Source organism: Salvelinus sp. IW2-2015, linkage group LG8 (assembly GCF_002910315.2).
Source record: "Salvelinus sp. IW2-2015 linkage group LG8, ASM291031v2, whole genome shotgun sequence".
NCBI classification, from domain to species: Eukaryota; Metazoa; Chordata; class Actinopteri; order Salmoniformes; family Salmonidae; genus Salvelinus; species Salvelinus sp. IW2-2015.
Genome location: NC_036848.1, coordinates 7,159,120 through 7,184,875, shown reverse-complemented (window position 1 = coordinate 7,184,875; position 25,756 = coordinate 7,159,120). Strand labels below are relative to the sequence as shown.

The following is a 25,756-nucleotide window of genomic DNA, read 5'->3' as shown; positions in this document are numbered from 1 at the left end:
CAAACCCGGACCAATTGTGCGCCGCCCTATGGGCCTCCCAATCACGACCGGTTGTGATACAGCCTGGATATGATTGTTATATCAATATTCATAAATATTTGCGCATTAAAGCGTTTCCACCGACATTTCTCGCATAATGAAGTTTACCTCCACAAGAAGATGCCACATTATCTAGTGTATTTTGTTTTGTCGACATTTGTAAAGTTTACCGAAAAATGTCGGTGGAAACATTTTTTATCCGCATAAAAAGGGTGGATGGAAACCTGGTTAATGGCTGTGACAAATACATTTGGCTTGACTCCACATCACCTGCCTCAGTCCCAGCAAATGTACAATGTATTGCCAATTCCTCATGTCCAAAACCACTGTTGAAATGTAGAATTTTATTAGGAAAGTTAGCAACAGTAATTGAGAACCCAAATATCAAACCAATCTCAAATTTGACAACAAATCCTCCTCATACCAGACTGGTTATTTTCTCCTTTTCACAGACTACTGCTGCCAACTATATCTGTCAGATAGGCAGCAGCTCAAACATCATACAATAGTTATGGCAAAACCAAATCTATTTGTATGCATGGTAGCTTCTAATCATTCTCTCAGCTTATACCCATGACAAAGTCAAGAAGAATGAGTGCTCCTCTGTACTGAATGGAATAACAAATATTAAAGATTCAAAATATCTAAGAATAGAAATAAAACCCTGCAGTTGTATTGTCGTATTATACATCTTTAACCACACACACGCATGACTTTACTCATATCACTGTACATATGCCAACTGTTTTCATAGAGCAGATATACCAGATAAACAAAAACAGGATGGAGCTAGAGAAAAGCCAAGCTTCTTCTATTGCATTTCCACTGTTGTCCAGACAAGCAGAGCTACATGGGAAAATGAAACCCAAAATGGCGTCACAGTCGGACTAACACAATTGCTATAAACAGTTCACTAATTCACAACAGATGCAAATAATGTTTCTTAAAATGGACAGGATATATAGTCATTCACAATTAAATTACAAAGGGGTGGAGGAACATACACTGAGTATGGTTACATGCACACACTAATGAGATTATTCTGGATAGTCAGATTAATATAATAGTTCAATTTAAACATTTACAAGCTTTGCAAGAAGAATAATCACATTTACATGGACACATGAAATCAGGCTACCCGATGGCACACTGAAAAATGCAGAAAATCGCCAATCAAAATATTCTACCACCGCATATTTGATTCCGAATTCGGACATATAGCTTGTATGTGAAAACAAATTCTAAGACGCATACATTCAGTTGTTTCCGAACTCTCACTTCGCCGATTACAAATGTTTACATGTCCTGGTGTTTTAATCAGCGTATGCTTACTTCAATTTTGACCTTACGCCGATTATGAGTCATGTAAACACCTCACTCTGCTTATTGCATTATMTGCCTACTGCCATAATCTGTTTAATATCAAATTATTACTGTGCATGTAAATGTACTCAATGACATATACCGTATACTTTTTACTGCAAAAACACAGTATGTGAGAATGACTAGAATACAATAGCCGCCACTCAGGACAACAGGTCTACACTCCCAAGCCCATCAGTCCATGTCTCCAGACAACCACAAGTGCAAAGGTTTTACTGCTGGCCTTCCTTCTTCTCTCCAGCTCCACCTTCTGACGATGACGATCCAGAGCCGCCGTTGCTACCTTCCCTCTCTGATGCCATCTGAGACCAAATGGAGAACAGCTGGTTAATAAATATAACAGCAATATATCAATTGACCCATTGCGAAAGAATGTTTGGCTCTTGATTGACAAGCTAAGCAACCAATCCAGGCTTCTTCCAGGCTGGCCACAATCCTTTACAAATGCAAGTGAAGAAAAAAAAACTACTGGACAATGTTGGGGTGCTGAAATAATTACCTTCTTGTAAGCCATTTCGAAGAGTTTGAGTGATGCCTGCTGAAGGGTGGTGGCAGCCTGTTTGATGTTTTCGCCAGTCTCTTCATCCTTCCGTGACAGCAAGTCTCTCACTTTGGCAATCTCTTCCTTCAGTTTGTTGCACTGAAAGATGGGGAAGAAACTCAAATACTAGGACTACTGGAATTTCCTGATATTTGGGATGTTTCAGAGGCATAGTTATGTACATTTTGCTGTTCAGTGTCCTTGGGTTTTTGAAAAAAGCTTTAAAAATCCTACGTATTATTATAATAAAATGTCCCACATACCTCATCAGCAGGGAGCTGATCCTTGAACTCCTCCATCTTGGATTCAGTGTCATGGACGATGCCCTCGGCCTGGTTAACAGCCTCAACACGGTCCTGGGCAAAAACAAACAGGACACCAAGGACAACTGTCAGCATTCAGTCACACCTTATTCAAAAAACAGCCCAACTCCAGCTGGGGATGTAACTGATAAAAGTTAAACGGACAGCTGATGATAAGAGAATGTYAAACCTACCTTTCGCCTCCGGTCCTCCTCAGCGTACTTCTCTGCGTTCTTAACCATGTTTTCAATGTCGTCCTTGCTGAGGCCACCAGAGGACTGGATAACAACTGGGAGAAGTGAAGGAGAAGCAGTGTAAAGTAAAAATACATTCCTTAAATCCTACTAACAGAAAGCATCAATTTCAAGGGCAGGTTGTTTGATGATCTTGCTATGATCTTGGCTATGATATTGGCTATGATCTTACTCTGCTGTTCGCGGCCTGTGCCCTTGTCTTTGGCAGAGACGTGGACAATTCCATTGGCRTCAATGTCGAAGCAGACCTCAATCTGGGGTACTCCACGTGGGGCAGGGGGGATTCCAACCTGCATGAGCGAAACATCAGTAAGACATTGTTTACATCAGATACACCAGAGACTTTAAAGATATCCTATTTAAAATGTAGTTAGTATGAATCAGCCAGGACACTTACCAGAGTGAACTGTCCCAGGATCTTGTTGTCTGCTGCCATCTCCCTCTCCCCTTGGCAMACCTTGATCTCCACCTGGGACTGACCATCAGCTGCTGTTGAGAACACCTGAACGAGGAGGAGGAATGCATCAGTACCACTGATGAGGTAAGACAATGAAGTATATACAATTCATTTAKGTTTCACCAGACAGAAGAAATTTTGATTTTTGTCCCGCACCTGGCCCTTCTTGGTGGGAATGGTTGTGTTCCTGTTGATGAGTTTGGTGAACACCCCTCCGAGGGTCTCGATACCGAGAGACAGTGGTGTGACATCCAGAAGGAGCACATCAGTAACATCTCCAGCCAGCACGCCTCCCTGGATGGCAGCTCCAATGGCCACAGCCTCATCTGGGTTGACTGACTTGCTGGGAGCACGGCCAAACAGGTCTTGGACTGTCTGCTGGACCTGAGAGGAGACCGTAGAATGGAGGGTCAGAGAGGGGCAGAGCATGATGATGAGGTGGGATAGACGCTGGGAGATCTGCTCACCTTGGGCATACGGGACATGCCACCGACCAGCAGCACCTCTCCGATGTCMCCCTTGGAGACCTCAGCATCCTGCATGGCCTTCTGGCAGGGGGCCACTGTCCTGCGGATCAGGTCAGACACAATGCCCTCAAACTGKGAGCGGGTCATCTTCATGTTCAAGTGCTTGGGGCCAGAGGCATCCATGGTCAGGTAGGGCAGATTGATATCGGTCTGTGGGAGAAAACATCTCCGTAAACATTTTTTACATCAAGATTGAGAGGGAGGTAACATATACAGGTTTTACATATTGCATCATCCATACTTGAACTATCTTACATTTGGATGATGGACAGCCTAGCTCAGAGGAGTGATGCAGTGGAATTTGATGTTTGTTAGCCCTTCYACTAGAGCTGCCCCAGTGTGAGGGTACAGCTAGGGGTTACAGATCTTACAACACAAACCATGAGGGTCAAGGGACTGTATAAAATACAAGCAAGTAATTTCTGTTGACCAAGATCTTGTTTGTTCTTATTATTGGCTTGCCAATTAGGCAATGAAATAAATGTMTGTGGGATGAAACTCACCTGCAGGGATGATGACAGTTCACATTTGGCTTTCTCGGCTGCCTCCCTTACTCTCTGCAGAGCCATGCTGTCTTTGGTCAGGTCAACTCCAGACTGGAAGGAGAAACCAAAGGTTTGATARAAATGGCTGGCTTGAATGTGGCAGATGTGCTTGGTCAGATAAAGGTATCACATAGTTMTTTTTCCAAGATACTTCCCCCTTCTCACCTCCCTCTTGAACTCCTTCACAATGTGGGTCAGTAGGTGCTGGTCAAAGTCCTCTCCACCCAAAAAGGTGTCTCCGTTTGTGGACTTCACCTCAAACACGCCCTTCTGGATCTCAAGGACAGAGATGTCAAAGGTGCCACCTCCCAGGTCATAGACTGCAATGCTGCAAGTCAGGGACAGGTGTGAAACATGAGCTAAAAGCATGGATAAAAATAAGGTCACGGTCATTGCTTAGGTATCGTAGAAGTTTTCCAGCAGTTTGTAGGGTTGTTATACTTACATTCTGTCCTGAGTCTTGTCCAGACCGTAGGCCAGAGCAGCAGCAGTGGGCTCATTGATGACTCGCAGCACGTTCAGCCCAGCAATCTGACCAGCATCCTTTGTGGCCTGTAAACAAAATTACCTACTCATTACACAACGTTTTTCATTAGTGCCGGCTGTCGCCTATTCAGCCGGTTAGACTCATTTTCAGCCTGCTACATTTTCCACTTCATATTATTTAGGTTACTTTTATTTAAAGTTTCAATTCGTTAGTCCGTCGGGCCCCCTCCCGCTAGAATGAACATATGCATCTTCTAGCGATCTATTGATAGGGCAGGCGCCTGTCAATCACAAAGCGAACGATGGCAGGGAAGCACAGCAGAGAGGAAGAGGCGAAGCGAGAAGTTTCACTCTTGCCAAAATAAGCCAACTGCGTTTCTATGGGCTTATTTTGGACCTAAGCTTGTCGCCTGCCTTCATGCCTTTGGGACAACGGCTCCCATTGTTAGGGCGGAGACATGAGGATATTGTCATTACATACAGATGTGGTTGCATTCTGGTCCAAATATGATGGTCCTTTGGTCTGATGAGTCCAAATGTGAGATCTTTGGTTCCAACCACTGTGTCTTTCTGAGACGCAGAGTAGGTGAACAGATGATCTCTGCATGTGGGGCTCCCACCGTGAAGCATGGAGGTGGTGGTGTGATGGTGCTTTCCTGGTGATTTATTTAGAATTCAAGCCACACTTAACCAGCATGGCTACCACAGCATTCTGCAGCAATACGCCATGCCATCTGGTTTGTGCTTAGTGGGACTATCATTTGTTTTTCAACAGGACAATGACCCAACACATCTAAGGCTGCGTAAGGGCTATTTGACCAAGGAGAGTGATGAGTGCTGCATCAGTTGACCTGGCCTTCACCATCACCCAACCTCAACCCAGTTGAGATGGTTTGGGATGAGTTGGACTGCAGAGTGAAGGAAAAGCAGCCAACAAGTGCTCAGCATATGTGGGAACTCATTCAAGACTGTTGGAAAAGTATTCCTCATGAAGCTGGTTGAGACATTGTAAGCAAAGCTGTCATCAAGGCAAAGGGTGGCAACTTTGAAGAATCGCATTAATATTTTGATTTGTTTAACACTTTTTTCGTTACTACATKATTCCATATGTGTTATTTCATAGTTTTGACATCTTCACTATTATTCTACCATGTAGAAAATCRTAAAAATAAAGAAAAACCCTTGAATGAGTAGGTGTGTCAACTTTTGACTGGGTCTGTATATAGTGTTTAATATGTATTTTATATTGTATTATACATGGTGCATTTGGAAGAGAGACCGAGGTCTCAATAGGTCTTTCCTGTCAAAATAGGTTAAATAAAAAAATAAGACATTTTAGTAATTGAAATTGTAGAGTCATGTCTTTSTACACAATATCACAAGAAATGTTTCTAATCTGGGAGTTAAAGATCTTTTTCAGAGCTGATCCGATTGATTAAAATTAGAGGTCGACTGAAAATGATTATGATTTTTCAACACCGATGCCGATTATTGTAGGACCGAAAAAAGCCGATACCGATTAATCGGCCAATTTGTATATATATTTGTAATAATGACAATTACAGCAATACTGAATGAACACTTATTTGAACTTAATATAATACATAAAAAATAAAACCAATTTAGCCTCAAATAAATAATGAAACATGTTCAATTGGTTTAAATAATGCAAAAACCAGTTGGAAGAAAGTAAAAGTGCAATATGTGCCATGTAAAAAAGCCAACGTTTAACTTCTCTAGGATAGGGGGCAGCATTTTCACGTTTGGATGAAAAGCATACCCAAATTCAACTGCCAGCTACTCATCCCCAGAAGACAAGGTATGCATATTGTTAGTAGATTTGGATAGAAAACACTCTGAAGTTTCTAAAACAGTTTGAATCATGTCTGCGAGTATAACAGAACTTAGCAGGCGAAACCCCGAGGACAAACCATTCAGATCTTTTTGTTGTTGAGGTCACTCTCTTTTCAATGGGTTTTCATTGGGAAACCAGATTTCTAATCGACCTGCTTGCAGTTCCTACCGCTTCCACTGGATGTCAACAGTCTTGAGAAATTGGTTGAGGTTATTCCTTTGTGTAATGAAGAAGTACGGCCATCTTGAATGAGAGTCACATTAAGTGTCCTGTTAGATAGAAGCGCGTGAGCAGAACRCTGGCTATAATTGGTTTTAATCCTGTATTGAACACAGATCATCCCGTCTTCAATTTTATCGATTATTAACGTTAAAAAATACCCAAAGGTGTATTACAAAAGTAGTTTGAAATGTTTTGGCAAAGTTTACAGGTAACCTTTGRGATATTTTGTAGTCACGTTTGAGCAATTTGGAAGCKGTGTTTTTCTGGATCAAACGCGCCAAATAAATAGACATTTTGGATATATATGGACGGAATTAATTGAACAAAAGGACCATTAAAATGTTTATGGGACATATTAGAGTGCCAACAACAGAAGCTCGTCAAAGGAAGGCATGAATTATATTTTATTTCTGCGTTTTGTGTTGCGCCTGCAGGGTTGAAATATGCTACAATCCCTTTGTTTACTGTTGTGCTATCATCAGATAATAGCATCTTATGCTTTAGCCGAAAAGCCTTTTTGAAATCTGACATGTTGGCTGGATTCACAACGAGTGTAGCTTTAATTTGGTATCTTACATGTGTGATTTAATGACAGTTTGATTTTTATATCATTTTATTTGAATTTGGCGCTCTGCATTTTCCCTGGCYTTTGGCCAAGTGGGACGCAATCATCCCACCTATCCCGGAGAGGTTAAGTTCCTTTCTCAGAACATATGAAAGCTGGTGGTTCCTTTTAACATGAGTCTTCAATATTCCCAGGTAAGAAGTTTTAGGTTGTAGTTATTATAGGAATTATAGGACTATTTCTCTCTATACCATTTGCATTTCATATACCTTTGACTATTGGATGTTCTTATAGGCACTATAGTGTTGCCAGCCTAATCTCGGGAGTTGATAGGCTTGAAGTCCTAAACAGCGCTGTGCTTGAAGCATTACGAAAAGCTGCTGGCAAACGGAGGAAAGTGCGGTTTGAATGAATGCTTACGAGCCTGCTGCTGCCTACTACCGCTCAGTCAGACTGCTCTATCAAATATCAAATCATAGACTTAATTATAATATAATAAACACACAAATACGAGCCWTAGGTCATTAATATGGTCAAATCCGGTCCAGTCTCCTCGTGGATTGCAATATAATCAGCGTCCAAAAATGCAGATTACCAATTGTTAAGAAAACTTGAAATCGGCCCTAATTAAAATCGGTCGACCTCTTAAAAAAAAAAGCCCAATGTGTGAAGAAAAAAAAATCTGAATCGGGCTGCCTGTGTAAATGCAGCCAGACACAAATACACTGATCAAAGTTGAGAGGCTTGATAGAGCATTATTCTGTGAGTCAATGGCAAAGGCATAGCTAGTGACAAAGTGACTTTCGGTCACCAGTGTTTGCCAGTAATGAATGATTAAGCAGACAAAGTTGAAGAAATAAAGTAAGGCTGATACCTGTCTCTGGGAGTCATTGAAGTAGGCTGGCACGGTGACCACTGCATTCTTCACATTGTGACCCATGTAGTTCTCTAAAACCAGGACAATGTTACAATGAGTGCATGCTTTTTTTTAGCACACAGATAGGGGTAGTTGATAACAGAGAATTGGCATGCTAGTTTTCCCTATTGTGGTAATGAAGACTGATTGATAGGTAGATTACCTGCTGTCTCCTTCATCTTCATCAGCACGAAGGCACCAGCCTGGCTGGGGGAGTAGAGCTTTCCATGGGCCTCGACCCAGGCATCACCATTGGAAGCACGTACAATCTTGTAGGGCACGTTCTTCCTGTGAAGCCACAAAGAGAACGCTGTCATGAATTTATCTACACCTCAAAATAATTTCCAACTAATGATGCCTTACAATGGCTAGTAAGGTATATAAGAGATATATAGTAAACACTCACAGGTCCTTCTGAACCTCTGCGTCGTCGTAACGACGACCAATGAGACGCTTGGTGGCATAGAGGGTGTTGTTAGGGTTGGTGACTGCCTGTCTTTTGGCTGGCATCCCAACAAGTCTCTCGCCATCAGCTGTGAAGGCGATCACTGAAGGTGTTGTCCTTGCTCCCTCTGCATTCTCCAGTACCTGTCACAACAAACAAGTCAGTAACAGTCTAGAAAAACAACTATCAAAAGATGATTTCAAAGACGTTCTCTTCATCACACAGGTCAAACATTCGTAATTAAATCCCTGATGAAATGATAACCTGTGCTTCTACATCTGCATTGCTTGCTCTTTGGGGTTTTAGGCAGGGTTTCTGTATAAGCACTCAGTATAAGGGCTTTATAAATAAATGTGATAACATGCCAACACTGCCATCTCAAAACATAAACTGACCTTTGCTTGTTTGCCCTCCATAACAGCCACACAGGAGTTTGTAGTACCCAGATCAATCCCAATCACTGATCCTTTGATTGCCTCTGATCTGGAAAACAAAGTAAATCAAGGTAAGCACAAATGATCAGAGATGTTCTTGGATGCTATATTGATCAATGCATTTACATATTAATTAGTTTACTTGGGAAAATAGTTAGAAACTTCAGTAAAGAATACTCACGAATAGTCACGTCTGGCCACAGACCTGAGAGTATCTTGCTGAAATCCATTCCAGCAAGCCTATGGGGAAAATATTGGTTAGCTACCATATCATGACTACTTATTAGTGAAATCTGTCCCAACCAATAAACTTTCAACCAATAAATGAAAACAAACTGGTATATTTTAAATTAACACAGGGCATGGATACACAATAATCCTAATGTGGTCTAAAACAGTGTCTATGAAAGTAATAGTATTTATTAAGGATCCCCATTAGCTGCTGCCCCTTCCTGGGGTCCAGCAACATGAAGGCAGTTAAGAATGAAATAGCTACATAGCTTGTCTAAAATGATGTTGGTTTATGACATTTGAACATCACGCCCYGGGACACCACAGTGAAGGTCACAGATGTTATTTTCACGTGAGACAATTAATGACGCCCCCCTTTATAACAAGACCTAAACATTTAATTAACTTGCAATTCCATCACTTCAAGCGGGTAACGTTAGCTAGCTAGCCATTACTTGTCCCTTAGTAAGTTCCCACTATGGTCGCTAATGTACATTACTTGGTATGTCTATTCAGACGAAGAACACATTATTTAGTTAAAGAAAACATACTGGCTAACTCCGGCTTGGCGAAAAGTTAGCAAGCTGGCTACTGTAAATTAGCTAGTTAACTAACAGTACAACTAGTCACGCCTTGCCAGGCTAACATTAGCTGGCTAGCTCTTCTTCTTGATGGGAGCCTTCCATTATGATAGTCAGAGAATAAGCTAGCTAACAGTTAGTTATCCGACATGACTATTGTTAACTAGTCTTTTTTCGGGATGGCAGCTTTATCCATCGGATGGTACTCAGCTAGTAGCAAACGATGTTAACTAGCTACTTTAGCTCCGACATTTAACGTTAGCTAACGTTGTTAGCTATAACTAGCCATTACTGCTTGAATAAGTTATCCTTCATGTCCAATTACACCTCTTGGAAACATTTAAACTAACATTATTTGTCAATTGTGTAACAATTGTGGCTGATTTACCTTCTTTATCAAGGAAGACACACTTCTTGAGCAGTTTGGAGAGGGGAGAGACCTTGAAGCTGTTCTTGCAACACTCAACATTTTGACAATTCTGGCTTTAAAATGGAGCCCCAATGAAAATCCAAGTTGTTGACTTTATATTGAATTTAAATTAACCCCGCTGTCTGTATATCTTACTTATCAAGAAATATACAATTCCCAAGATAAAACGAGGACTGTCTTTCTCCTGTCAGACCCGGTATAGCACGACTGCTCTTCATTCAGCAACGCAGTTGACTTGAAACTACGATCTCGAATTATCCAACACATGGGTCGCTCTGTGCATTGTGAAACTGACCCTTTTTAGTAGCCTAAAGATTGCCTGAGTCAAATGATTTTTCTTGAAATAAAAATACTTTCCCCATGTATTATATTTAATTATCACAGACGAGATACTCACAGAACACCAGGAATGTATGTTTAGTGTGCAGTATGATTATTTTATATGATACATTCTGCTAAAACATAATCATGATCAGACGCGGCCATCACACACCATGGGGCTTAATGAAGGTCATTTTGAAAAAGGGGTGAACAATTTCACGAGAATTACATCAGTAATACCGGTGTCTGGTCTGATGAAACATCACCACATTTGGATAAAGTAACTACATTTTGAACGTCTATGAAAGTGCATGACCATATCAAGGGATCAGCCGACATTTTGTATTTCTGCATATTACTACTCTGTTTGACTCTATTGGACTTTACCTTACACTCTCATGTGTGTCACCATTTACAACACAGCTTATCAACATGCATTAATGAAGAGCTGGCTATTTATTACCCCCTCTCTGATGTGGGCACAACTGGCAACAAAAAACCCAACGGATACCAGAGATGTAAAACCCTTACAAGAAAGCGTCATTGTTAGAAATGTTAGAAAAGCCAAGGCTAGCTTTTTCAAGCAGAAATTTGCTTCCTGCAACACAAACTCAAAAAAGTTCTGGGACACTGTAAAGTCCATGGAGAATAAGAACACCTCCTCCCAGCTGTCCACTGCACTGAGGRYAGGAAACWCTGTCACCACYGATAAATCCACTATAATTRAGAATTTCAATAARMAWWTWTMTAYGGCTGGCCATGCTTTCCACCTGGCTACCCCTACCCCGGTCAACASCACTGCACYCCCCACAGCAACTCGCCCAAGCCTTCCCCATTTCTCCTTCTCCCAAATCCAGTCAGCTGATGTTCTGAAAGAGYTGCAAAATCTGGACCCCTATAAATCAGCCGGGCTAGACAATCTGGACCCTTTCTTTCTAAAATTATCTGCCGAAATTGTTGCAACCCCTATTACTAGCCTGTTCAACCTCTCTTTCGTGTCGTCTGAGATTCCCAAAGATTGGAAAGCAGCTGCGGTCATCCCCCTCTTCAAAGGGGGGGACACTCTTGACCCAAACTGCTACAGACCTATATCTATCCCACCCTGCCTTTCTAAGGTCTTCGAAAGCCAAGTCAACAAACAGATTACCGACCATTTCGAATCCCACCATACCTTCTCCGCTATGCAATCTGGTTTCAGAGCTGGTCATGGGTGCACCTCAGCCACGCTCAAGGTCCTAAACGATATCCTAACCGCCATCAATAAGAAACAATACTGTGCAGCCGTATTCATTGACCTGGCCAAGGCTTTCGACTCTGTCAATCACCACATCCTCATCGGCAGACTTGATAGCCTTGGTTTCTCAAATGATTGCCTCGCCTGGTTCACCAACTACTTCTCTGATAGAGTTCAGTGTGTCAAATCGGAGGGCATGTTGTCCGGGCCTCTGGCAGTCTCTATGGGGGTGCCACAGGGTTCAATTCTTGGACCGACTCTCTTCTCTGTATACATTGATGATGTCGCTCTTGCTGCTGGTGAGTCTCTGATCCACCTCTACGCAGACGACACCATTCTGTATACTTCTGGCCCTTCTTTGGACACTGTGTTAACAGCCCTCCAGACGAGCTTCAATGCCATACAACTCTCCCTCCGTGGCCTCCAATTGCTCTTAAATACAAGTAAAACTAAATGCATGCTCTTCAACCGATCGCTGCCTGCACTTGCCCGCCCGTCCAACATCACTACTCTGGACGGTTCCGACTTAGAATATGTGGTTAGTCTGTAAACTCTCCTTCCAGACTCAACATCAAACATCTCCAATCCAAAGTTAAATCTAGAATTGGCTTCCTATTTCGCAACAAAGCATCCTTCACTCATGCTGCCAAACATACCCTTGTAGAACTGTAAAACTGACCATCCTACCGATCCTCGACTTTCGGCGATGTCATTTACAAAATAGCCTCCAATACCCTACTCAATACCCTACTCAATAAATTGGAGGCAGTCTATCACAGTGCCATCCATTTTGTCACCAAAGCCCCATATACTACCCACCACTGCGACCTGTACGCTCTGGCCCTCGCTTCATACTCGTCGCCAAACCCACTGGCTCCAGGTCATCTACAAGACCCTGCTAGGTAAAGTCCCCCCTTATCTCAGCTCGCTGGTCACCATAGCAGCACCCACCTGTAGCACGCGCTCCAGCAGGTATATCTYTCTGGTCACCCCCAAAACCAATTCTTCCTTTGGCCGCCTCTCCTTCCAGTTCTCTGCTGCCAATGACTGGAATGAACTACAAAAATCTCTGAAACTGGAAATACTTATCTCCCTCACTAGCTTTAAGCACCAGCTGTCAGAGCAGCTCACAGATTACTGCACCTGTACATAGCCCAAACAACTACCTCTTCCCCTACTGTATTTATTTATTTTGCTCCTTTGCACCCCATTATTTMTATCTCTACTTTGCACATTCTTCCACTGCAAATCTACCATTCCAGTGTTTTACTTGCTATGTTGTATTTACTTCGCCACCATGGCCTTTTTTTGCCTTTACCTCCCTTATCTCACCTCATTTGCTCACATTGTATATAGACTTATTTTTCTACTGTATAACTCTGTATTGTTGTATGTGTTTAACTGCTTTGCTCTATCTTGGCCAGGTCGCAATTGTAAATGAGAACTTGTTCTCAACTTGCCTACCTGGTTAAATAAAGGTGAAATAAAAATAAAATAAAATWGGAAATTTTTCAGTAGTTCAACTTCTACGCCACAAGATGGTGCACACGTCATGCGGTGTTCTTTTCTTCTTGTTTGTATTGGCGAATCGCACCCATTTGACAGGTGAATATACCGCCACCTACTGCATTGGTGAAATCAAATTTGATTGGTCATGTTCAAAAATGTAGCAGACGTTATTGTGGGTGTAGCGAAATGCTTGTGTTCCTTGCTCCAACAGTGCAGTAGTATCTAACAGTTCACAACAATACACACTAATCTGAAAGTAAAATAATGTAATTTAAAAATATATAAATATTAGGTMGAGCAATGTCGGAGTGGCATAGAAAACAGTATATACACATGAGATGAGTAAAGCAGTATGTAAACATTATTTAAACATTTATGTAAGTTTGAAGTTCTTGCACTTTGTGATATTAAAAGGGGCAAAAGGACAGGGAAAATTGAAGAAAAAATTGCCACACCAACCCTTTACCTATTAAAACACCCACCACTCCATTCCACTACTTGGCCCTGTCTGGTCCTATACCAGACTGGCAGCCTGGGAAGACGGGACACTAGAGTTTAACACACCTTCTAACTCTTCTGCAGTAAAATCTCACCTAAGTTCTTCTCTGCAGCTGCCACTACATATATTTTCAGTGATTTACGTTCCATTTCTGCGGTACAGTTGATAACCATGGCTATGAATGCTGAGAAGCCAACCTTACTAAAGCACTGTAGCACTCTTAGGATCCCTCGCCCTGGACCCATCCTCCTCTACTACTCTCTTCACTGCCTCAGCATATGACACCTTCTGTACTACTCTGACCCTAACCCTTTCTCTCACCGGACACTTCTGATCCCCAGCAACATGGGTACCCCTACAGTTCCATGCCCTTCTGCACACTTCTCACATCTAGGAATCTCCCTCCTACACACTGTTTTAACATGGCCATAAGCTTGGCACCTTTAAAATGCCTTAATGGGTTCGGGACAAAAGCTCTCACGGGATAACTGGCATATCCTAACTTGACTTTGTCGGGTAAAGACTCTGCATTAAAACTCAACAGGACAGACAGTGTCTTCTCTGTTTCACCACACTCTTCACCGGGTCTGCGTCACACCAAACGGCAGGCTTCACAGACACCAGGAATCTTCAAATTCAGTTGATCCTCTTCAAAACTTAATGCCACCCCTGTTGTGTGGTCCTCTTTCAGCACCAGTCTACTTTTGGCCACACTCACCAACTACAACAATAAAATGTGAGATTGGCCTCTTCACAGGAGACAGTGACAGCAAAGAGACTGGATATAAGATGTCTGCACTTCCATGTCAAATAGGCTACAATTGCTTTCTTACACATCCATTCACTACATCCAATGGGAGATAACTTGTCTCTCTCAATCTTGTTCCTGATTAAATGCATTGGGTCCTTAGTGCAGAGGAAAACATCTACTGTATTACTTGACCTTTGCCTTTTAAAGATTTGAGGATTTTAAGCATTTATACTATGAGGGCAAAAAACACTGCACCAAAGTGTTCCATTGTCTCACAGGCATGTTGATTGCCCATGTAGAACGTCAGAGAAAAGGGTGGAACCTGCACACTGACTGCTATAACTCAGACAAAACTTTGTAATCACAAACAGCATGCGATGAGACCTGTGAGACCAAATTAAGTTGTCCCGAACCACAGATCTAGGATCACACTCCCATCGCCTACCCCCATTCTTAACCTTAGCCCCAAAGTGGATTAAAAAAATCTCTCACCCAGTATCGGTGGTTTAGTTTAGCGGTACATTCCACCCTATTCTAGGGAGCTAGGGAATTGACTGATGTGTGTTGTGTGGACACGCTTCCTGAAGAGATGGTGTTATGTAGGCTAACTACAGTTGAAGTCGGAAGTTTACATACACCTTAGCCAAATACATTTATACTCAGTTTTTCACGATTCCTGACATTTAATCCTAGTAAAAATTCCCTGTCTTAGGTCAGTTTGGATCATCACTTTATTTTAAGAATGTGAAATGTCAGAATAATAGTAGAGCGAATGATTTATTTCAGCTTTTATTTCTTTCATCACATTCCCAGTGGGTCAGAAGTTTACATATGTAACAGTATAACTTTAGTCCGTCCCCTCGCCCCAGGCGCGAACCAGGGACCCTCTGCACACATCAACAACAGTCACCCACGAAGCATCGTTACCCATCGCTCCACAAAAGCCACGGCCCTTGGAGAGCAAGGGGAACCACTACTTCAAGGTCTCAAAGCGAGTGACGTCACCGAATGAAACGCTATTAGCGCGCACCACCGCTAACTAGCTAGCCATTTCACATCGGTTACACATACACTCAATTATCTTTGGTAGCATTGCCTTTAAATTGTTAACTTGGGTCACATGTTTGGGTAGCCTTCCACAAGCTTTCCACAATAAGTTGGTGAATTTTGGCCCATTCCGCCTGACAGAGCTGGTGTAACTGAGTCAGATTTGTAGGCCTCCTTGCTCACACACACTTTTTCAGTTCTGCCCACACATTTTCTATAGGATTGAAGTCAGGGCTTTGTGATGGCCACTCCAATACCTTGACGTTGTTGTCCTTAAGCCATTTTGCCACAACTTTGGAAGTATGCTTGGGGTCAATACCCATTTGGAAGACCCATTTGCGACCAAGCTTTAACTTCCTGACTGATGTCGTGAGATGTTGCTTCAATATATCCACATAATTTCCCTTCCTCATGATGTCATCTATTTTGTGAAGTGCACCAGTCCCTCCTGCAGCAAAAGCACCCCCACAACATGACGCCACCCCCGTCCTTCACGATTGGAAGGGTGTTCTTCGGCTTGCAGAGCCTCCCCCTTTTTCCTCCAAACATAACGATGGTCATTATGGCCAAACAGTTCTATTTTTGTTTCATCAGACCAGAGGACGTTTCTCCAAAAAGTATGATCTTTGTCCCCATGTGCAGTTGCAAACCGTAGTCTGGATTTTTATGGCGGTTTTGGAGCAGTGGCTTCTTCCTTGCTGAGCAGCCTTTCAAGTTACGTCAATATAGGACTCGTTTTCCTGTGGATATAGATACTTTGTACCTGTTTCTCCAATATCTTCACAAGGTCCTTTGCTGTTGTTCTGGGATTGATTTGCACTTTTTGTGCCAAAGTACATTCATCTCTAGGAGACAGAACGCGTCTTCTTCCTGAGCGGTATGATGGCTGCGTGGTCCCATGGTGTTTATACTTGCGTACTATTGTTTGTACAGATGAACATGGTACCTTCAGGCGTTGGACCAGACTTGTGGAGGTCTACAATTTTTTCTGAGGTCTTTGCTGATTTCTTTTGATTTTCCCATGATGTCAAGCAAAGAGGCACTGAGTTTGAAGGTAGGCCTTGAAATACCATCCACAGGTACACCTTCAATTGATTCAAATGTTGTCAATTTACCATTTAGTGTACGTAAACTTCTGACCCACTGGAATTGTGTAACAGTGAATTATAAGTGAAATAATGTGTCTGTAAACAATTGTAGGAAAAATTACGTGTGTCATGCACAAAGTAGATGTCCTAACTGACTTCCCAAAACTATAGTTTGTTAACAAGAAATTTGTGGAGTGGTTGAAAAACAAGTTTTAATGACTCCAACCTAACTTCCGACCTCAACTGTACATAACTATCCTGTATAGTAAATGATCCAGAACTCACAGTAAGATATTTGGCTTTCCCACTAGATAATATTTGAGAAAGGATTCCCCCCATATAATGAGGGATTGAAACAGGGTGTTAATTCAACAAAGTGATTTGGTAAACGAGGCTCACCTGTCACGTTCTGACCTTTATTTCCTTTGTTTTGTCTTTATTTAGTTGGTCAGGCGTGAGTTGGGGTGGGCTGTCTATGTTGTGTTTTTCTATGTTGGGGTTTGTGTTCGGCTCTGGTATGATTATCAATCAGAGGCAGCTGTCAATCGTTGTCCCTGATTGAGCATCATACTTAGGCAGCCTGGGTTTCACTTTTGGTTTTGGGTGTTTGTTGCCGTGTCAGTGTTTGTTCGCCACACGGTACTGTTTCGTTCGTTATTCTTCGTTTATTGTTTTGTTCCAGTGTTCCGTGTTGCTTATTAAAGACATGAACACTTACCACGCTGCTCTTTGGTCCTCCTCTCTTCCACCTAACGACGAGCGTTACAGAAACACCCACCAACCAAGGACCAAGCAGCGTGGTAACAGGCAGCGGCAGCAGGAGCAGCGCAAGAAGGAGGAATGGACATGGGAAGACGTTTTGGACGGCAAGGGTTGCTACACATGGGAGGAGATCCTGGCTGGAAAGGATGGCCTCCATGGGAACAGGTGGAGGCAGCTAGGAGAGCAGAGGCAGCCGGAGAGAGGAGCCAGCGATGTGAGGAGGCAGCACGGAAGCGAGGCTGGAAGCCTGAGAGTCAGCCCCAAAAATGTCTTGGGGGGTGGCTAAAGGGGAGTGTGGCGAAGTCAGGTAGGAGACCTGCGCCAACTCCCCGTGCTTACCGTGGAGAGCGAGAGTACGGGCAGACACCGTGTTATGCGGAAAAGCGCACGGTGTCTCCTGTACGTGTGCTTAGCCCGGTGCGGTACATTCCAGCTCCACGTATCGGCCGGGCTAGAGTGGGCATCGAGCCAGGTGCCATGAAGCCGGCTCAACGTATCTGGTCTCCAGTACGTCTCCTCGGCCGGTGTACATGGCACCAGCCTTACGCATGGTGTCCCCGGTTCGCCAGCACAGCCCAGTGCGGGCTATTCCACCTCGCCGCACTGGCTGGCTACGGGGAGCATTAAACCAGGTAAGGTTGGGCAGGCTCGGTGCTTAAGAGCTCCTGTACGCCTTCACGTCCGGTATATCCGGCGCCACCTCCTCGCCGCAGCCCAGTACCACCAGTGCCAACACCACGCACCAGGCTTCCTGTGCGTCTCCAGAGCCCTGTTCCTCCTCCAGCACCTCGCCCTGTGGTGCGTATCTCCAGCCCGGTACCATCAGTTCCGGCATCACGCACCAAGCCTCCTGTGCGTCTCCAGAGGCCAGAGTCTGCTGTCTGCCCAGCGCCACCTGCGCTGTCCGTCTGCCCTGCGCTGCCCGTCTGCCCAGCGCCGCCTGCACTGCCCGTCTGCCCAGCGCCGTCTGAGCTGCCCGTCTGTCCTGAGCCTTCAGAGCCGCCCGCCAGACAGGAGCTGCCAGAGCGCCGCCAGCCAGGAGCTGCCAGAGCCGTCCGCAGCCAGGAGCTGCCAGAGCCGTCAGCCAGCCAGGAGCTGCCAGAGCCGCCAGCCAGCCAGGAGTGCCAGAGCCACCAGCCAGCCAGGATCCGCCAGAGCCTTCAGTCAGCCAGGCGATGCCAAAATCGCCCTTCACTCTGGAGCTGCCGGAGGCGTCCTTCACTCCAGCGCTGCCGGAGTCTCCTGCCTGTCCGGCGCTGCCGGAATTCCCCGTTCATTCGGGACCATGTCTAGGGTCCCCAGTCCAAGGTTGGTGGCGAGGGTCGCCGCTTTAAAGAGGCCACGGAGGCGGGCAAAGAGGCGCACTAAAGCTATGGTGAAGTGGGGTCCACGTCCCGCACCAGAGCCGCCACCGCGGACAGACGCCCACCCAGACCCTCCCCTATAGGTTCAGGTGTTGCGGCCGGAGTCCGCACCTTTGGGGGGTACTGTCACGTTCTGACCTTTATTTCCTTTGTTTTGTCTTTATTTAGTTGGTCAGGGCGTGAGTTGGGGTGGGCTGTCTATGTGTGTTTTTCTATGTTGGGGTTTTGTGTTCGGCCTGGTATGATTMTCAATCAGAGGCAGCTGTCAATYGTTGTCCCTGATTGAGMATCATACTTAGGCAGCCTGGGTTTCACTTTTGGTTTGTGGGTGTTTGTTGCCGTGTCAGTGTTTGTTCGCCACACGGTACTGTTTCGTTCGTTATTCTTCGTTTATTGTTTTGTTCCAGTGTTCCGTGTTGCTTATTAAAAAGACATGAACACTTACCACGCAGCTCTTTGGTCCTCCTCTCTTCCACCTAACGACGAGCGTTACATCACCTGTGGTCATAGATAAGCGCCTCTTCTCTCCTTTCAGAGAAAAATAAATGACACGGTAAAGGTATATTATTCACTTTATGAACATAATTATGAGTAGAGAAACAGCTCATTTGTAGTTGTGTAATCTTGGAAACCCAGAATTATAATCTCATGTAATTGTTACATGTGTTTGTCCATGAGACATTAATAGCTGTGAACTATACCTGACTCCTAATCCATATAATTGTAATGAATTAAATTCTACATCAATAATTATTATTCAATTTTATCAATGTWTATATTGATTTAAAACGGATGAAATGTTAATAGCACACCTTTGGAAGCTTTTTAGAGAAATTGTGTCCAAAATAGCATTTACAAATAGTCTGAATAACACTGCATGATAAGTATAAAGATGCTATGATTTAGATTAGGTGTGTGCTCAGAGTTGAGGTGAACTGCGACCAACAGACTTCCCTGGCAAGCTGTCTTGATGCTAGTCTTAAGTCAAGGGCTCTCTGAAGCCCAGCTGAACCCGAAGAACAAAAGCTTCTGTTCAAAACGGCTGTTATGGAAAATACTGAATAGGGTGCTCCTCTGCCTCTCTTGGAAGCAACACAGACACCAGTAGTAATGTCCAGTTTTAGCCAGTCTCATCAAGAACGCACAGTGCATCACTAGTCTAGGAAGTGTGTGAGAGAAATAGTGAGGGTAAGCTTGCACAAGAAAAGCAGACCTTCATGGGGCTGTGTACCAGCAAGTCTGCGGTGTCACTGGCCCCCAGCGCAGAAGCCCCCAGCGCAGAGGCAGGCACACGGCCAGGAGGCGGCAGTCCAGGGGGGACACCAGTCTGGGAGGAGCACACGTCCTCGATGCAAGGCACAAAGGCTAAGGCAGAGGCTGGTATACGGAGCGGAGGGCCTAACCCCACAGCCAAGGGCTACCTGGAGTTGGGAGGGAAAGGTGAGGGGAAGCCCCAGATGTCCCGGGAGGCAGAGGAGGAGGAAGATGACACAGGGGATGAGCTGGAGGAGCTGCTGAACTTTTCAGACAGTGAAGGAAGCCTGAAGAGCGAGTTCCTTGAATGAAGAGACCATTTTTAATCTACAGCACATCAACATTCAACCCTCAGACATCATGCACCACACATTTTAAAAGGAAAACTCTGGATCCCCTCATCATCAACAGAGCACAACACAGGATGTAGAGGAGTAGCTATATCAACTCTGGCTCCCCTTCATCAACAGAGCACAACACAGGATGTAGAGGAGTAGCTATATCAACTCTGGATCCCCTTCATCATCAACAGAGCACAACACAGGATGTAGAGGAGTTGCTATATTGTGTCATAATGGTCAACAATGTTGGATCTTCAGCCAGTACCAATTCCCTGCTATGTGTTATGTGCCTCATGGAGGTACATTTCCAGGACTAGACCTAGAATCCAGGCAACTTGATCTATCTTGTAAAATAAAATGTTACACTATAGAAGGGATGGGCAACTGGCGGTCCGCAGACGCCGCTTTCATAGGCCCGCTGATCAATTCAATAAAATTTCGAAATATTGGTTGTGCATCAGCAGTTTTTTTCTCGTTTATGTCAGTCACTGATAGTCACTCAATTAGCCCATTTAAGCTAACATTATTTAGATTGGTAAGTTAGTCTAGCGGCCAGCTATCTGAACTTGTATTAATCATAGTTGAATTATCGTCCGGCTGGCCCCCATTGATTTTGTTAGTCACGCTTGCTCATATCTCATATTAAAAACAGCAACATTTTCTTTCCACCCTTTGGCAAAATGTGTAGAACTKCAGGGAATTAGCTATAAAACTGCAATTTTTTCTCTCCGTCTCAGGGCAAAATTTGTAGAATTGCATGAAATTAGTTATAAAATGCCAAAATCTTGTCTCCGTTCATGGCAAAATGTGTAGAATTGAAGGAAATTAACTCTTTGCTTAAGAATATAGCTCACCATAGTCTAATCTAAAGAATATAGCTCACCATAGTCTAATCTAAAGAATATAGCTCACCATAGTCTAATCTAAAGAATATAGCTCACCATAGTCTAACCTAAAATAAGGCTCACTATTGTTTAATAAAAGTGTTTTGTTAAACTAGACTGAGCTGAGGAAGTAAACTAACTGATGTTACTGTATGTTCAATTCCATTCCATTAACATCTTGTATGCAGTGTAATATATCAATTTGTGATATAACTGTAACAGGTATGATGTTTTTAAATTAATTGTTATTTTTTGACTCCTTTTAGAGTTATTTCAACGACAGTGTTCCTTAATAAATTGGGTCTGTGCACAATGACATAGCAGTTGGTATTGCTTTCAAAGAAAATAACCTCTTCAACCCAAATTCTTATCTTCGCTTTTTCYTAGCATGTCAGTAATTCAGGTTGATGGGTAGAGTGACTTTTTTTGAAAAGCACGTTGCTGGTGTGGGCATCATCATTTTCTGTAAACGGCTCATCACAGGGAAAGCCAAGTGTTGTGTTTGATATGGTTAATAATGTTTGATTGATAACTATTTTACCATCTATCAGCATGCATCAGTGTATAGTAAAAGATAACATCTGTTTATAGCCAAAGGTTGACATTTTTTGTTCAAGGGGAATCTGCAGTTCATACAAGTGTTTACCCCACCACTGTTTTAGTAAATAGCTGAGGGATGGGATTGAAGAAATGTAACCACTCTCAAATTCATAGACAGAGCTATGGATTCAAGGATTGACCATCAATGATATCACAAATATAGTTTTTACCATGTTTTGAGGCTATATTGTGTTTGTTGAGAGTTATAATTTTTTATACAATGGAATAAACAAGCTTATATTTTTGGGTTCTGATGAGGTGCTACAGTTGAACTAAGCTCATGAGGCATGTATAAATTATATTTGTCACGACTTCCGCCGAAGTCGGCTCCTCTCCTTGTTCAGGCGGCGTTCGGAGGTCGACGTCACCGGCTTTCTAGCCATCGCCGCTCCTTTTTTCATGTATCCATTTGTTTTGTCTTGTTCCCTGCACACCTGGTTTTCATTCCCCAATCAATCTGCATGTATTTATTCCTCTGTTCCCCATCATGTCTTTGTGTGAGATTGTTTGTGTTACGTGTGTATTGTTGACGCGCCAGACTGGCTTGTTTTTTCCGTGTTATTTTTCACGAAGATGTTTATTGTTAAACATAATTCTTGTGACTGTTTTGCGCGTTTTGCACTTTTGCCTAAATAAAGTGTGCGCCTGTTCACAAATCTCTGCTCTCCTGCACCTGACTTCGCTACCAGTACGCACACATTCTAACAATATTCAAGGATCAATGGGTATATATAAAATCAAATCCAATTGTATATGTCACATGCGCCGACTACAACTTGTGTAGACTTTACCGTGAAATGCTTGCTTAAGAGCCCTTCCCAAATAATAATACAAAGAAAAATAAAATAGTAACACGAGGAATAAAATATAATACACAAGAATATATCATTAATATATCACTAATATTGTTATATACACTACCGTTCGAAAGTTTGGGGTCACTTAGAAATGTTCTTGTTTTTGAAAGAAAAGCACATTTATTGTCCATTAAAATAACATCAAATTGATCGTGTAGTGTAATTAAGTTTTAAGTAAAAAAATGTATGTTTCAATCACCGATTGCCCATTTAAAATGATATGTCAAAATGTATGGGGTGCTGATTTTTTTACAAGTCTGTAAGATTGTCAAAGGCTCTTTATGCAAATTAATKAATAGTTTAGATAATAAAACTACTAAGTAGTAAATAATGACTGTTCCTGCCAGAAAGGTGGAAGATCACCCAAGGAAATGACACAAATGATTTCAGTGATATGTGGTTAACAGTGGCACACAGACTCATGCCATGGCATCAAACTAAAGTTGCCTGTGTGGGAGAATATAGTATGACAAATAATTATAGTGAGAAAACTGGCAACAGGGATTCCCCAAAAGCTTGGAAATTTCAACAATGGTTCTTAAATGCTGCCACACAGGTCCAGAACCAAGTCATTAGGAACCAGTCGTCTACTTGGGTTCATCAATAGAAAAATGGCAATACATAAAGGTACAATACTTCTGCTGCTCTCAATGATGATTAGCCTGGCCTCCTCATCTCCAGTACAACGCCTAGGAAGATCTCTGGAGCATGCTAAAGATATAAAATCTTATATTGATGGAGCACTTAAGGTAAGACAGTTATTATTACACAAAAACATTTTCAACAATTGTTTAAGTCCAGACAACTTTTAGAGATGAATGTAATGTAATCAATGTTACCTTTGTGYCCTGAACCACAGAACTGTCCTGAAGGCTGCAGCACATCTGGAATGGTGAGTCCATAACAATCTTGGATAATTGTCTCAGTCTATTCTTCACTTCAATGTACTCTAGGTTAAACAAATCTCAGTGCTAGACATGCCAGTCTGATTCTTCTGTACGCTGTGCACTTCATGAAACACATCTTTTTTTGAAAAGCAAAGCTGCTAGAGCATCTCTAATCTGTCTTGTGACATTGCTTATCTCAATCAGAATACACACAGATACAATATAGCCTACCACCACAGGCTGCACTAACTTCCTTTGGTTTCTCATTTCAATTAGCAAAACCTGGTTGTGTTGTCTCATTTACATTTTTTGTAAAAAAGATGTAGCCTTTATTTAACTAGGCAAGTCAGTTAAGAACAAATTCTTATTTACAATGACAGCCTACCGGGGAACAACCTTGTCAGCTTGATCCAGCAACCTTTTGGTTACTGGCCAAACTATCTAACCACTAGGATACCTGCCACTACATATCACAGTATTTTCAGTCCTAATGTGATGGATTGGTCTCTGCTAAAGGAATGTTGACCTAGATGTATGTATTGCAGTACAATTGTTGTATTAAACAATTCTGTCAACTGTGTTTTCTAACATTTACTTATCTCTGTAGGATCTAAAATGCCAGTGTCTCCAAATCCCCATCACATCAGTGGTAAGAGAAACATAAAATGTTAATTGGAGTTACAGTAGAGGCATCCCACTGGGCACACACTGGTTGAATCAACATGGCTTCCACACAATTTCAATGAAATTACGTTGAACCAACGTGGAATAGACATCGAATTGACGTCTGTGCCCAGTGGGATGTCATGCAATGTGTACATTTTCTTCTGTTACTTTGAATAGGGAACATGCACAGCAGACTACTTCAAACAGGGACTGGAGTCACTGCAGAGTGTGCATCGTATCGCAGGCCTACTGAAGAAAAGATTAGGGATTCATTGGTCCAAGGTAAGTTATTTCCCCTCAACATACACAGAATTGTTAAAAATGTACAGAATTGTTCTTAGATGGACCCCCCGAGTGGCGCACCGGTCTAAAGCACTGCAGTGCTTGAGGCGTCACTACAGATCCGGGTTCGACCCCGGGCTGTGTCGCAGCTGGCCGCGACCGGGAGACCCATGAGACGACACACAATTGGCCTAGCGGTTAGGGGAGGGTTTGGCCGGCCGGGATGTCCCTGTCCCAATGCGCTCTAGCAACTCCTGTGGCGGGCCGGGTGCATGCATGCTGACATGGTCACCAGTTGTACACTGTTTCCTCTGACACATTGGTGTGGCTGGCTTCCGGGTTAAGCGAGCAGTGTGTCAAGAAGCAGTGCAGAGGGTCGTGTTTTCGGAGGACGCATGGCTCCTTCCCGTATCCGTACGGGAGTTGCAGCAMTGGGACAAGACTGTAACTACCAACTGGATATCATGAAAAAAGGGGTTAAAAAAAAAGATTTGTTCTTAGACTATAATGCCATTCTGGACATGGCAGAGATAACTGAAAAGCCATGAAATTACTGTAACATTGCTCACAATTACAAAGATCTTACCAGATGTATGTGTTATTCTCTGTCATTGAAGGGCTTTCAGTTGGCCATCCACTGTGAACCAGTGGTGTCTCCAAAGATGTTCCTGCAGCAGCTGAAACAAGTGTTCGAATTTATCAACACCTCCGCTCTACACCCAACTGATCAACTATAACAACATTTGATTCTATATTATTTTCTTTATCATTTCTTTATTCACTATTTATCAATTAGAAATTGTATTGCTAATAATTCGATTAACACCTGGAAGACATATCTACTACTGCGTTTGCTGTTCCTGTATTGACCTGATTGTGAAATGACCAGTAAATTAGATACTATAGCCTAGGTCTGAATGTAGGTCTATGTATGGCAAAGTGCATCACAGATAAATCTGTCTGAAGAATATTAGAGCCATATCATTGGGTGACCTTTACATTCTGGTGTTGATCTTTCAATTCTAGTGGTTAGAAACGAAGACAATTTCTATCTCATCCTAAACCAACATTATACAAATAATGTAATAAACAAAGAAATCATTGGATGTTTTTGGACATTGGACTACTTGAGTTGTTTGATGTGGCTTCATACCTAGGTAGCTTCTCATGCCACCTTCCTGGGCTCTTCTAGGCTCT

General features: G+C 42.9%; 2 protein-coding genes across 4 annotated transcripts in view; both read right to left on the bottom strand.

Annotated features, from left to right (window-relative positions):
- LOC111967337 (fibroblast growth factor receptor-like 1) overlaps positions 1-25,756 on the bottom strand; it is a 182,173-nt gene that overhangs the window by 73,416 nt on the left and 83,001 nt on the right. The gene's annotated exons all lie outside the window — the stretch shown is intronic.
- On the bottom strand, positions 369-19,311 carry LOC111967336 (stress-70 protein, mitochondrial). 3 transcript variants are annotated; one of them, XM_070444713.1, is made up of 17 exons: positions 19,234-19,311; positions 9,153-9,211; positions 8,933-9,020; positions 8,499-8,680; positions 8,256-8,380; positions 8,051-8,124; positions 4,494-4,600; positions 4,214-4,376; positions 4,007-4,099; positions 3,444-3,653; positions 3,133-3,360; positions 2,917-3,021; positions 2,692-2,809; positions 2,460-2,554; positions 2,227-2,319; positions 1,922-2,062; positions 369-1,724 (listed from the first exon to the last, which is right to left on the bottom strand). In XM_070444713.1, the coding sequence occupies exons 1-17, from the start codon at positions 19,294-19,296 to the stop codon at positions 1,635-1,637; spliced, it is 2,034 nt and encodes a 677-aa protein (XP_070300814.1). In that variant the 5' UTR covers positions 19,297-19,311; the 3' UTR covers positions 369-1,634. The 3 variants fall into 3 exon arrangements, with proteins under 3 accessions (XP_070300814.1, XP_070300815.1, XP_023848045.1); XM_070444714.1 differs by lacking the exon at positions 19,234-19,311 and adding an exon at positions 11,356-11,385; XM_023992277.2 differs by lacking the exon at positions 19,234-19,311 and adding an exon at positions 10,172-10,502.